The sequence below is a fragment of the Mus musculus genome, chromosome 8 (genome assembly GCF_000001635.26).
Source record: "Mus musculus strain C57BL/6J chromosome 8, GRCm38.p6 C57BL/6J".
Classification (NCBI taxonomy): domain Eukaryota; kingdom Metazoa; phylum Chordata; class Mammalia; order Rodentia; family Muridae; genus Mus; species Mus musculus.
The window spans coordinates 107,411,729-107,425,485 of record NC_000074.6 but is presented as its reverse complement, the minus strand read 5'-3'; the positions used below and the strand labels follow the sequence as shown (position 1 = coordinate 107,425,485).

Below are 13,757 nucleotides of genomic sequence, written 5' to 3'. Positions count from 1 at the left end.
GATATTCAAATAAAGTAGGACTGCGTGGCTGTATAACACAACGGATTTTAAAAAGTGGTTTCAAGTCAGTTCGGAGGTTATCTGGCCAAGTCAGCTTGGCTTCCTTGCTTGTAAAATCGAATATACCCTACTGATTTGTTGTGATTTGTTGTTTCTAGCTACTGACTTTCAACCATATGCCATATCTACAGGTTTTTCCTTTAAAAGTAAAGAAAGTTCTATGAATTCCGAGGACGATTACTTAAGGAGTCCCTCAACTTTAATCATGCACATAGCCCCCCAGGCAGGGCAAGCGGCGCGGCTGTGTATGCGCGCAGTCCTGAAGGGGTGGCCGGTGGCCGCTAGGGGGCGCCGCGAAATCGCAGCAGCTGTTCCTCCGGTCTGAGGAAGACTACTGTGCAAACCCAAGAACGGCGCAGGCTCCATACGCATGCGCGGTCTGTCCTTGACAGCCAACATGGCGCCGGTGGAGCACGTTGTGGCTGATGCCGGAGCTTTCTTGAGGGACGCGCCTCTGCAGGTACTGGGGATCCCGCCGCGGGGCCTGGGCTTGAGGCCCTCCAGGGATGCGTGTGGGGTCAGGCGAGCGGGATAACTGGGCCGGTCTGTCCCCAGGACATCGGGAAGAACATCTACACCATCCGGGAGGTGGTGCGAGAGATTCGCGACAAGGCCACGCGCAGGCGGCTGGCAGTGCTGCCCTACCAGCTTCGGTTCAAGGAGCCTCTCCCAGAGTACGTGCGGCTGGGTGAGTGAGTGCCCCGGCCCAGCCTTGTGGCAGACAGACCCGCCCCGATCGGTAGCAGGCAGCGTTTGTTTTAGAGACAGTCGGTTCAGCCTGGCTTTAATAGTGCCAGCCGTGCGCTCCACGGTGTATCACAGGCTTTAAGCTTTATCGTGAAAATAGTAATAATATCTGCCTCCCCTCCGCGAGGACTGAAGACCATGCGGATATACCTCTTGGAGAAGTGTCTAGCAAATTGGACACATGAGGTAAAGTTGTGTAGACTCCTAAGACTCAGTGCGAGAGCGCTCTACAAGTATACAGAAGGCTCTGGGTGAATTACAAATAGAGAACCTAGATCTGTGGTCCTGTGTGTAGGGTGATTATAGTTTCCAGTGGAGGCAACCTCAACTCAGAAAAAGGCATGCAGGCTGGGCGTGGTGGCGCACACCTTTAACTCCAGCACTTGGGAAGCAGAGGCAGGCGGATTTCTTCTGAGTTTGAGGCCAGCCTGGTCTACAGAGTGAGTTCCAGGACAGCAAGGGCTACACAGAGAAACCCTGTCTCGAAAATAACAAAAATAAATAAAGAAAGAAAAGAAAAAGGCACACGATATAGACAGTGGTGCAGTCTTCGTCCCGGGGAGATAGGTTTCAGGGTCATGGGTCCCAGGCCAGCCTGAGCTAGGTAGTGAGACTGTCATATTAAAAATAAAAGGGGATTGGGCCCAGTGTGATGTCACATGTTTTTAGTCCAAGCCCTCTGAAGTCAGAGGTTCCAAGCAAGCCAGGGCTATATATGTAGTGAGATCTCATCTCAAAAATAACAAATTTTAAAAAGGAAAGGGGATGTGTTTAGGGCTTGCATTAGTTCTGAAAAAAAAAAAAAATAGCTGCCTAGGGGTCATCGTCCTCTTCAGGAATCCAGGTTAGTAGGGAGTGGAGGCGTCACTGAGGCAGATGGTGGTCAGGGCTCTACCTGCTCTGCAGTGGTTTCTGTAGCTTTTCCCTCCGACTTGATAGTTACAGGGTCTCTGTCAAGTGGCTTCAACTTTCCAAAATACTAGTAGTACCTCATAGGATACGGTTGGGAGGAAATGGGTCAACATATAATCTACATGCTAACAAAGCACTCACATGCATTTAAAAAAAAGGGTTTTTGTTTTGTTTTGTTTTTGTTTTTGTTTTTGTTTTTTTGAGACAGGGTTTCTCTGTGTAGCCCTGGCTGACCTAGAACTCTGTAGGCCAGGCTGTCCTCAAATTCAAACCACCTGCCTCTGTCTCCCCAGCGCTGGGGCCAAAAGCATGCACCAGCACTGGCCGGCAAGTAAGTGAATCTTACTACAGATACTGGGAACATTTGCTGGGTGCCCAAGGAAGCTTGTTTGTTTTGAGGCAGAGGCAGGGTCTCTCCTCTTTATGTCCAGCTTGCTCAGGACTCTCCATATAGACCAGGCTGGCCTTGAACTCAGAATTGCCTACATCTGCCTCCCACATCCTAGTATTAAAGGAGGTATGTACCATTCTGGGACTGGAGAGGTGACTGAGCTCTTCTGAAAAGCAGAGGTTCACTTCCCAACACCCACATGGCAACTCGGCCATCTGTTAACTCCAGTTCCAGGGCATCTGACACCCTCTTCTGAACTGAGGGCACTAGGCATACACGTGGTGGACAGACTGGCATGTATACATATCAAAGCCATTCATAAGCATAAAAATAAAGATATGTACGGCCACGCCCTGCTATTAATACCAATTTTTATAGGAAATGTAGCAGTGTGTCTGTCACTCACGCCGTTATTATAAGAAGACACTTTTCTGATATGAGAAAATTGTGTGTTTATTGACAGTGTCTCAAACACTGTAGTAGCCGGTGCCATTCACTGTGGATCAAGTATAGTGTGCTGTTCTTAAAATCTTTAACAAACTGACCATTAGGGGTTGGGAGTTTAGCTCAGTGGTAGAGCACTCTCCTAGCAAGCGCAAGGCCCTGGGTTCGGTCCTCAGCTCTGAAAAACAAACAAACAAACAAACAAACAAAAAAACCACAAAAGACCGACCATTAGTACACAGTGCCTCTCTCGGTTTCATCAGAGGCCGTGGTTACAGCCCAGGTAACTTTCTGTCCCATCCTGCACTCAAACCCTCTGTTAATCTGGCTGCTGTACAGAAGTAAAGAGTAGAGCTTAGAAAGAAGAAAGGCGTATACTGATAACCGTGCTTTCCCGAGGAGCTCTGTCTGTCAGCCTTGCCTTGTTCCCCGATCTCAGGGATGAGAACCTCACCTTAGAGCTACCTCACTCGGGCGGGGCTTGGTGGTGGTGAACGCGGACTTCTCAGTCACAGAGGAGAAAGTAGATGGCGCTGTTTTTATGGGATACAGATTCTTATTGCTGTTTGGTTATTTGGCAGTGGTGGTTTTTCGAGACAGGGTTTCTCTGTGTAGCCCTGGCTGTCCTGCAAGTCACTCAGTAGACCAGGCTGGCCTCGAACTCAGAAATCCGCCTGCCTCTGCCTCCTGAGTGCTGGGATTAAAGCCGTGTGCCACCACTGCCTGGCTGACTTTGAACTTTTATGAGGCTGAAGATAGCTTTTAATTTTTAGTCTCCATGGAGTACCAGGATTACCGTAGGAGTGAGCCACCTCCCCCAGATGGAATATTGATTCTAAGTCCTTCGAGAAGAAAACATTTGTGCATGGCACAATTTAGATGAGGTTAGAGGGCAGCCTGATAGGATGGGTTTTCTCCTTCCACCATGCAGCGCCCAGGACCAAATTCAGGTGGTCGCATTTGCTGCCAGACACCTTTACTCTGTAGTGGCCCATCATTTCAGTGGCCCATACGGCATTTGTTCTGGTGTGTGGTGTGTGGTGTGTGTGTGTATCTGTATCTATGTATGATGTATGTATGCGTGCCATGTATCTGCCTGGTGCTCTCAGGCTGGAAGAGGGTGTTAGATCCTTTGGAATTGGAGTTAACAGTTGTGAGCCACCATGAGGATACTGAGAACTGAGCCCAGGTCCTTTTTAGTGCTCTTAACTGATAAGCCATCTCTCTGGGCCCTACATGTGTTCTTTCCATGCTGTGGTTATCCAAGGACTTGTCAGTTTGCCCTTAACTAAAGATAGAAATCTCTTGTTTGCTTGCAGTAACTGAGTTTTCCAAGAAAACTGGGGACTACCCCAGCCTCTCTGCCACAGATATCCAGGTGCTGGCTCTGACTTACCAGCTGGAAGCAGAATTTGTCGGGGTGTCTCATCTAAAAAAAGAACCAGAGAAGGTAAATGAGGGGGTTGGATTGTTTGGTTGGTTGGTTTGGTTTTGAAATTTGTGTGTGGCTTTATGCTTTTGGCATGGTGGGGAGGATGCCTGTGGAAGCCAGAAGGGGAGTAGAATTACAGGCTTTTGTTAACCACTGAACCAGCAACACCGGTGCTGGGAGTGGGACCCTAGTCCTCAGGCTTGTACACTAAATGCTCTTAACCACTGAGCCACCTCCAGCCCCAGGTTTCTTTGTTTTTTTTAGTGTACTCTATATTATAGGAACTGTCAAGTGTGAAAGAAGGAATATTAGAGTGGCCTTGGTGGCCTTATAAGTCACTTCTACATTACCATCCACAGTAATCGTTTCATCATGCAGAGCCACAACCCAGTCTGTTTTCAGCTAGGAGGTCTCTGCTGTTTTTGCGACATGTAGCTTCTCCCGTGTGTCTTTATTACATGCTCTTAATTAAAATAAAGACAAAGCCGGCCGGCTAGAGCCCTGTAACACGATGACCTATGACTGAGCCTCTGTGAAAGGGTAGATGCGTTGGCTAGAATTGGCAGTTCTAGTGCTCCCATTCTGATGAGAGAGGCGGCAGAATCGGCAGGAAGCAACAGGAGAGACGTTGCCTGAAACAAAGACAAGGCACACGGAGAAAGTGGGTCCCAGAGAGACCGTCCTCTGACCTCCGTGTGGGCACCTGTGTGCTGTGGCACCTCACTCTACTCCGTCTTCCTCATATACACGATTAACCGATCTTTATAGGACAGGGTCTCACTATGTTGTCCAGTTTGGACCTGAACCCTTTTTGTATTAAGACAAGATCTCATAATATAGCCTTGCTTGTCCTTGAACTCACAGAGACCTACCTGCTTGCATCCCAGAGCAGTGGGATTAAAGGCATGTGCTACCAGGTCCAGCTCTTTGTTTATTTTCTGTATTTCATTTCTTTTGTGCATGCGTGTATGTGTGTGTGTGTGTGTGTGTGTTGTGTGTGTGAACATACCACAGCTTGCTAGAAGGGTCAGAAGCCTATGGGAGTTGGTTTTCTCCCTCAACTGCATGGGTCCTTTTACTTAAGCTTAAAAATAACAATAGCCTTGGGCTGGGATGTTGCTTCTTACTAAGTGCTTGTCTCATGCCTGAAGCCTGAGTTCAGTTAGTAGCAGTGTTATGTGGAGAGTGGAGCTCACTTGTCCTGTATCCCAGTGCTCTGGAGACTCAGAGGTTCAAGGTGGATGCTCTATTTAATGAGTGTAAGGAAGGTGAGCCTGAGCTACCTTAGACCCTGCCTCCAACACAGAAACACCTTCAGAGCCATCAGTGTCTTCAGATAGGATTAATATGGGCCCCTGATGTTACCAAATAACCAATCAGTAGTCACACTTTTCCATTCTGAGTGTTTAATCAGCTTGTTTTGGTGAGACTCCAAATGGAAGTGTGTGTGTGTATTCCTTTTTTTTTTTTCGAGGTATTTTGAGACAGGCTTTTTCTCTGTATCCCTGGCTGTCCTGGAACTTAGTCTGTGGGCCAGGCAGGCCCTTGAACTCAGCTCTTCCTGCCTCTGCCTCCCGAGTGCTGGATTAAAGGTGTGGGACACCACCCCCCAGCAATGAAGTTTGTATGTTATGTTTACCAAGCTCATCAAATGTATTCGCACTGTTGTTTTTGTTTGTAGCAGTTGCTGTAGCCCAAGTTATCCTGGAACTTGCTATATAACCAAGCATGATCTTGAACACTTTGAGGTGTTTTTTGTTGTTGTTGTTGTTTAAGGTCCTTTTAAAAAAGAAAACTGAAAAGTGGCACTTAAGGTGTGAGTGTTTTGCCTGCATGTACGTATGTTCGCCGTGTCTATACCCCGTGTCCAGGGAGTTGAGTAGAAGCTTGTGGGGCCCCTGGGACAGAGGTCAGAGTGGCTCTAAGCAATCCTGTGGGTGCTGGGAAATAACCTTGGGCCCCCTGCAAGAGCAGCAAATGCCCTTAACTACTCAGCCACCCCAGCACAACCTAAGTACTTGCTCCCCTGCCTCCGTCCCTAGCTAGGATTATAGTTAGGGTTGGCTTCATATGCTTATACTGTTCAGAACTGCTGTCACTCGCTTCTCAGTCATGTTTAGAATCCTCCAATTTAAAAGCCTAAAAACAGACCTGTTTTCCTTTTTTATTTATTTCATTTTATTTTACTTTTGTATCCAAAGCCTTAGGACTGGCTGAGGTGGTAGCTCAGTTGGTAGAGTGTGGCCTAGCATGCATGGGGCCTCTCAATTCCATCCCCAGTGCCTCAGAAATAGGCCTGGTGGTGTGCTCTGGTAATCCCTCCCAGCCTTCTGGAGGTCAGAGTCATCCACGCTGAGTGAAGACCAGCCTGGGCCCAGTGAGACTGTCTCCCAAAGCTCTAGAGCACTGCTTGCGGTGACCAGCTCTGAGGCGGTTAGCCTACAGCTCTCACTGTGGGGTACTTGCAGGGCTCACAGCCACACACCTACCAGCTTTCTGTGGACAATGTGAAATGTCCACAATAGACACAAACACCCTAAAAGCACCAATAATGGAGGCAGGATCTCAGAATGTTGTCATTTTGTCTGTGTATTCTTGTGACTTCTAGGTCTTTATATTCAACACCTAGGGAGAGAGATCTTAGGTTGTTGTTTTAGTTAATCGTATTGTATTTTTAAACTTACTGTCCTTTCTCAAAACAGGCTTTTTTGGGTTTTTTATTTTTTAGGCTAAAGTGAGCTCTTCAATTCAGCACCCTGAAACTGCTCTGCACATTTCTGGCTTCCATCTGCCCTCCAAGGTAAATCCTTTTAGAAGCCCTGGTCCTCCGTGGGCTCTTACTACAACGTGGCACAGGCCTTGGCAGCAAAGCACATCGACCTGGACCAGGAGCGAGCGCATTTTCTCAGTGTTCCAGACCCAGCTTGCATATGGAATGCTTTCACATTTAAACTGAAAACAGTTTTCATATTTTTCAATTCTTCTGCTTTGTTATGTATGTGAAGCACTGGTCTCATCTGCCTACACTAAAAAATAAAATGTTTCATTTAATCTCAGTCTAAACCCTTACAAGAAGCAGTGGATCGGGGCCACGCAGCTGATGGGCCCGAGAACCTGGAGTTCAGCTCCTTCATGTTCTGGAGGACCCCGCTGCCTAACATTGACCGTGAGCTGCAGGAGCTGCTGGTAAGGCCCTGGCTTGCACTCTCTAGGGACGTTGGAGCCTCTGCGTGAGAGTCCTGTGGGCTAGGAGTTGGCCTGTTGATGTTTCAGATTGATGGAAGGGAGGAGGAAGAGGAGGAGGAGGAGTGTGAAGACAGTGATGACGATGGTGGTGGGTGGATAACCCCCAGCAACATAAAGCAGATCCAGCAGGAGTTGGAGCAGTGTGACACCCCAGAGGACGTGCAGGTTGGCTGTGTGACCACGGACTTCGCCATGCAGGTGGGTGGTGTAGACTCAAGCCAGCCCTGAGGAGTGACTGATTGTCATATTGTTTGAGGGTAGACCATCACACCAGTGACAGTATGCATTGGGGTTTGGGGGTTTGTTTTTAAGAATATTTAAATTAATGAATTACTTCTGGTTTTTCAAGACAGGTTTTTTCTGTGTAGCCCTGGCTGTCCTAGAACTCAATCTGTAGACCAGGCTGGCCTGGAACTCAGAGATTTATCAATTTCTGTCCCAAGAATTTCAGCCCATGGAGGACCAGGGCTTCTAAAAGGATTTACCTTGGAGGGCAGTTGGAAACCAGAAATGTGCAGAGCAGTTTCAGGGTACTGAATTGAAGAGCTCACTTTAACCTAAAAAATAAAAAATAATAATAATAATTTTTTAAAAAGCCTGTTTTGAGAAAGGACAATAAGAGTAAGAATAATTTAATTTAGTCTTTTGGGACTAAAGGCATATGCCATCATGGCTTGGCTAAAATATTTAACATTTTAAAAATTATGTTTGTAGCCTGGCAGTGATGGTGCACACCTTTAATCCCAGCACTTGGAGGCAGAGGCAGGTAGATTTCTGAGTTTGAGGCTAGCATGGTCTACAAAGTGAGTTCCAGGACAGCCAGGGCTACACAGAGAAACCCTGTCTCGGAAAACAGAAAAGAAAAGGAAAGGAAGGGAAAAAGGAAAGGAAAGGGGAAAGGGAAAGGAAAGGAAAAAAAAGAAAAGAAAAAAGAGAGAGAAAGTCTCGATTGAGAGGCATTGCCAACGAGGCCAGGCTCTGTTCTTGGAATTGCCCAGTGACCCGCGTCCTGTCTTCCCGGCCACGCCTCTCTATGTTCCTTAACAAAAGCCAGGGATTATAAGCCAAACCAGAACACTGGGACTTCATAACTGAACAAAACTATTGCCAAATTAACAGTAAAGAGGTTGATTTCAGTTATTCATGAACTTTTTGGTTGTAGAATGTTCTACTTCAGATGGGGCTGCACGTGTTGGCGGTGAACGGCATGCTGGTCCGAGAGGCCCGGAGCTACATCCTGCGCTGTCATGGCTGTTTCAAGTGCGTGGCTGCCAGTCTTCCTGTCCCGGTCCCTGCTGGTGACTCCCCAGGAGAGCGCTCCACTCCACATGTGCTTTCACCTCTGTGCTTCCTTGTGGCCGCAGTCTGTGCCACACTGAGATCCCTGGGGCAGAGGCTGCCACTGACCGTCCCTCACACACATGTGTGAGGGTCTTAGAGTTAAGGATGTGCGTTCTGGAGCAGGGGCCACTCTGATGACATTCACTGGCCTGTGTGGATGGAGTCAGGTGACCCGGGAGGATGGAGTGTGGGGTAGAGATGAACTGCGTAGTGAGCTGGCCGATGGGTGCAGGGGATTCGCTGTCTGTCGTGGCTACTCCGTGGGCAGAGTTCTCCCTCCCAGGCAAAGTAGCCTGAATCTGGGGTACAACACGCCTCTGCGAGTATTAAGCTAGTTACCATCTTAATTCGTGAAAGCTGTCTTTAAGTTGAAAGCTTTGTTGTAAGAACCTGGGTGCGTGAGTCAGGGCGGAGCGGGGTATTTGGCACAGGACATGCCCACGCCCTGTCTCTTCCTGGCCACGGTCTGACATCCTCGCCCTTTTCTCTCTGGGGAAGGGAGCTTCCCTTTGCTGCATCTTTCCTTAGCATTTCCTTGTTGTTTGGAAGATGGACATAACAAGGCTTAGCTTTTCCTGCATTCATTATCGTTTTCTCTGAGGCTGGAGGTATGGTCTTCTGCCTGTGAAGCTAGTGTGCAGCCTTTCTTTTGCATCCCCTAGGACGACATCGGACATGAACCGAGTGTTCTGTGGACATTGTGGGAACAAGACCCTGAAGAAAGTGTCTGTGACTATCAATGACGATGGGACCTTGCACATGCATTTCTCCCGAAACCCGAAAGTTCTGAACCCACGAGGCCTCCGGGTAGGTGGCATGTATCCCGAACCCCTAACTTGAGAGAACTGGGCAGAGGGGAGGGATGTTGCACACTTGGAATCCCAGCACTTGGGTGGAGGCAGGAAGAACAAGAGTTCAAGACCAGCCTTGGCTACTAGAGCCCATCTCAGAAAAAAGAGCAGAGACCAAGAGAGCCAGCTAGTCAGTCTGCTGGTGGGGCCAGAACCTGTGGACTAGGTACCCAGAGAGGAAGAGTGCGGGTCTAGCCATCTGTGAGAAGCAATTTGGGGAAGAAGTGAGTGACAAGGAAGAGGAGGGAGGAAGGTGGGTGTCCAGCACAGGAGGGTCCTGGGTTTGTGTGAATGATCAAAAAAAACCCAGCCAGGTATGGTCGTTTACACCTGTAGTTGTAGCATTCAAGGGGCTCAGACAGAGAGAAGATCTGTAAGATGGGAGGCCCACATGGCTACAGAGTACAGCTCTGTCTCTAGAAGAAGTGGGGGAGGGGTCCTGTTCTGGATCGATAGCTCCTCAGGTAGGAGCCAGGACCAGGATCAAAATGTTAGTGCGGCAGCCATTCCCCCTTAGCTGTGGTCCTCAGCCTCCCCGAGTCTCTCTTAAACTGGAGTCATCTCCCAGTCTTGAACTTTCATGACCAGGCTGGCCTCAAACTCAGCAATCCTCCAGCCTGAGTGCCAAGATTGCAGGTGTGCACAGCACAGTAGCTTCAGTGTTTTGGTGTGGAAAGCTTGGCAGTGTTGGGTCCTCTGCGCTGTGGTGGAGGAGGGTGCATCATCGGTGACACTTGTCTCTTGGTTGAGGTGGATCCTGCCTGTAAAGTCACAATTACTCTGAATACAATTGTCTAGGTCAGGTCAGCATTGTTGCTGTCACATAACTGTACTGGTTCTTGCTTGGTCGGTTTTACTTTTGTGTGATTTGTTTACATTTCTCTGGGTAGCCCTGGCTGTCCTAGAACTCAGGGACCTGCTGCCTCGAGGGGGATTAAAGGCTGAATAATTGTTTCTGATATTGTCAGGCTTTCTCTGCTGTCTTCTGTTTACAAATATTTACTTTTGTGGTGCTGGGGATGGAACCCCGGCTCCACACTTGCTGACAGGCACTCTGCTGCTGAGATGCCGCCCCACCCCCATTCCTTCCATTATTTGTAGGTGGTGGTAGACACCCGGCAAGGCGGAGGTGGCCGTCAGGTGTCTTCTTTCTCCTCCTTTCTCTTTTCTTAACATTGTTTGTTGGGTTTGGCCTGGGTTTGTTTGTTTGTTTGTTTGTTTGTTTGTTTGTTTGTTTTGAGGTGGGGTGTCATTGAGTAGCCCTGGCTGTTCTGGAACTTACTGTGTAGACCACATTGGCCTTGAACTCAGAGAGATACACCTGTCTCTGCCTCCCAAGTGCTGGTATTAAAGGCCCACACAGCATCATACCTGGCCTCCACCTTACACCTGAGACTGGGTGGCCCTGGCCCTGGAGCTCACATCTCAGCTGGACCAGTTGACCAGTGAGTCCTGGAATCCTGTCTTTTCTTTCCTTGCCCCCAGCCACGAGGTTTGGGCAAGTGCCACCAACCTGCCTTGTATGTGGGTGCTGGGACCTGGAATTGGGTCCTTAATTTGTACAGTAAACACTGCACCCCTGAGCCATCTACGCACCACTCACCCCTTTTTCAGAGTCCTTGAAAGTTGCCCAGGCTTACCTTGAATTTATAACCCTCCTGCCTCAGTAGCTGGAACTCCAGGCCTGTGCTCCTGGCTGCCTTATTCTGTTTGTATATGAACTGTGTCCTAGTTACTCTCCCACTGCTGTGAAGAGACCAGGACTCTGGTCCCTCCTGCCCCTGCCTCCCATGTCGCCACCGCCTAAGATGGAAACCCACCGACTTCTCTTGTGGGTTTCCATCTTAGGCTACACGCTGTGCTTTGTTTCAGTCTTCATTCTGAGGCTCCCGTGGTTCCGTGCTTGAGTGAGAGCTTCGCCAGCTCCCTGCTGCAGCTCTTTGCTTACTCTCCTGACGCAGCAGGATGTGTGAGCACCCTGTACTAATGCCCTCAGACCTTCCTGTTCTTGTCCCCGCCCTAGATTAAACCCTTTCTCTCAGGGTGTGTGTGTACCATGAGGTGTGTGTGTGATGATGGCGTAAGGTACATGGGTGTGTGGTTTGGCTTGGTGTGAAAAGGTCTCTTGTTTCCTCCTGCCTCTACTTCCCAAGTGCTGGGAGTTTTGGTTCAATCCCAGATCCTCTCTCTCTGGAGTTTAGACACTTTTTTTAGGTAAGAGAGTTTTTGCTGGCCTTGAATTTACCATATACCAAGGATGAACTTGAACCCATAATCCTCTAACCTGTGTCATCCAAATACCAGGAGCTTGAGAGTGTAGCACCATGCCCAGCCAAGCATGCTTTTTGGTCGCAAAGATTACAGCTCTGGATCTGAACCCAGCCCATGAGAGTACATTTTAGGATGCCTCACCCCATTCTTAAAACCCACGTAATCCTCCTTTTTTTTTTTTTTACCTCTGTTCAGTCCAGAGCCAGTGTAGCCATTGCAGAGTTGCTCGTTTGCACCTCTGGAAATGGCGTCAGCTTCTTGAAGCTCTGTCCATCTGTCTTTTTAAGTTTTTCGAGACAGGGTTTCTCTGTGTAGCCCTGGCTGTCCTGGCACTCACTTTGTAGACCAGGCTGGTCTTGAACTCAGAAATCCATCTGCCTCCCGAGTGCTGGGATTAAAGGCGTGCACCACCACGCCCGGCTTGTCCATCTGTCTTTAGCTCAGTGTATAGACACTCCCTTCAGTTTTTCATCTGTCAACCGAGGGAAGCATGGTTGGGAGATACTTGTCTTGTTGACACACAGTGGGCAGGACAGTCCTGTGTGACTGCATGAGGATCTGTGTGAGCTGGCATCCCTGGTCTAACAGTCTTTCCTCTTAATTGCAGTACTCACTACCCACTCCAAAAGGGGGCAAATACGCCATCAACCCCCATCTGACCGAGGATCAGCGCTTCCCCCAGCTGCGACTCTCCCAGAAGGCCAGGCAGAAGACCGACGTGTTCGCCCCTGACTACATAGCCGGGGTTTCTCCCTTTGCAGAGAATGACATCTCCAGCCGCTCGGCCATCCTGCAAGTCCGGGACGGCATGTTGGGAGCCGGGAGGAGACGCTTAAATCCCAATGCCTCCAGAAAGAAGTTTGTAAAGAAAAGGTGACATTGCAAGCCCTGCATGCAAAGCAGACTGCAGCTAGTTAAGAGGAGGCTGCAGTATCATCCCTAGTATCTGCTCTGCAAACCATCTAGACAGAAGCAGTAGGCCTGGCTTTCTCAACTGCCTGAGGCTGTTGCGCAGCATTGCTGCCTCATGTGACTGCCGTGCCTGTGAATACGCAGAACCAGGACTCCACCCCACCGTGGAAAGGGAGCTTGAAGCAGAAAAGAGGGCGCCTCGGAGCCAATGTTGAGCCTTGAAGTTCAAAGGAAGAAGTAGCCAAATCTTTTTCTAATAAACTCAATGTTCAGCTCCTCTGTGTTTAAGTTCTCGTATCCTTGGTGGACACGGACACTAAGAATCAACTATGTAGTTGATTTTTTTTTGCCAGAAATTATAAGTATTCTACAATAAATCTTTAAATTTGTAAATTTTTTTTGTTTTATTTGGGAAAAAAATTGCATCATGCAGGGAAGTCAGTACAGTGAATGCCTGCTGCAGCTGCAGCCTTGCATCTGAGGGCCGACTGTACACGACTCATCTGACTCACGGAAGTATGTGTCTCCTGGAGAAAGGATGGCCATCTCTATCACTGCAGTACCTTAATCAAATTCAGGGCAAGTCCTATTAAATACACCCTCAGCCCTGGGAAGCAGCCGGGGTGGCTCACTTACATCAGCTGCTGTCTTTACAGCCACCTAGTACTCCACCATGCAGAGTCACCAAGCACAGCCACTTTGTACTCCACCATTCAGAGTCACCAAGCCAAGCACCTAACCATGCTACAGTAGCTCGGCACAGGTGCTCTCTCGGGCTTACAGGACTTGGCCAGGTCATCACTAGATAGACTAGATTTCGGCTTCATCTGTGTCTGCTTCTAAACAGTGGCTGTACTTGTTGGGACCCTGAGATGAATGCTGAGCACTGGCTGTCCTGGAACTCACTCTCTAAACCACACTGGCTTCAAACTCTGAGATCCTGTCTCTGCCTCCTGAGTGCTGGGACCAAAGGTATGCACCACCACACCTGGCTTTAAAACATTTCCTTAACAATATTTTAATTGGCTGGACAGTAGTGGTGCACACTTTCAATCACGGCTCTCGGGAGAGAGAGGTGAGCCATGTCTAGTTCTAGGGACAGCCAGTGCTCTGTAGAGAGACCCTGTCTCAAAAGCGATCCCCTCCAAAA

At 48.7% G+C, this 13,757-nt stretch overlaps 1 protein-coding gene across 1 annotated transcript; it reads left to right on the top strand.

Moving 5' to 3' along the window:
- Positions 1–447: 447 nt before the first annotated feature.
- On the top strand, positions 448–12,997 carry Nob1 (NIN1/RPN12 binding protein 1 homolog). The gene is made up of 9 exons (NM_026277.3): positions 448–520; positions 616–748; positions 3,874–4,004; positions 6,715–6,786; positions 7,044–7,172; positions 7,260–7,430; positions 8,395–8,492; positions 9,236–9,380; positions 12,303–12,997. Exons 1-9 carry the CDS (start codon positions 458–460, stop codon positions 12,570–12,572), a joined length of 1,212 nt encoding a protein of 403 aa, NP_080553.1. The 5' UTR covers positions 448–457; the 3' UTR covers positions 12,573–12,997.
- Positions 12,998–13,757: the final 760 nt, after the last annotated feature.

Bases quoted from the DNA above. Each gene is read 5' to 3' on its own strand.
- Nob1 (NM_026277.3), top strand. From the start codon at position 458: ATGGCGCCGGTGGAGCACGTTGTGGCTGATGCCGGAGCTTTCTTGAGG. The intron at 749-3,873 runs GTGAGTGAGTGC...GTTTGCTTGCAG, and splicing joins CCCAGAGTACGTGCGGCTGG to TAACTGAGTTTTCCAAGAAA. The intron at 7,431-8,394 runs GTGGGTGGTGTA...TTTTGGTTGTAG, and splicing joins CCACGGACTTCGCCATGCAG to AATGTTCTACTTCAGATGGG.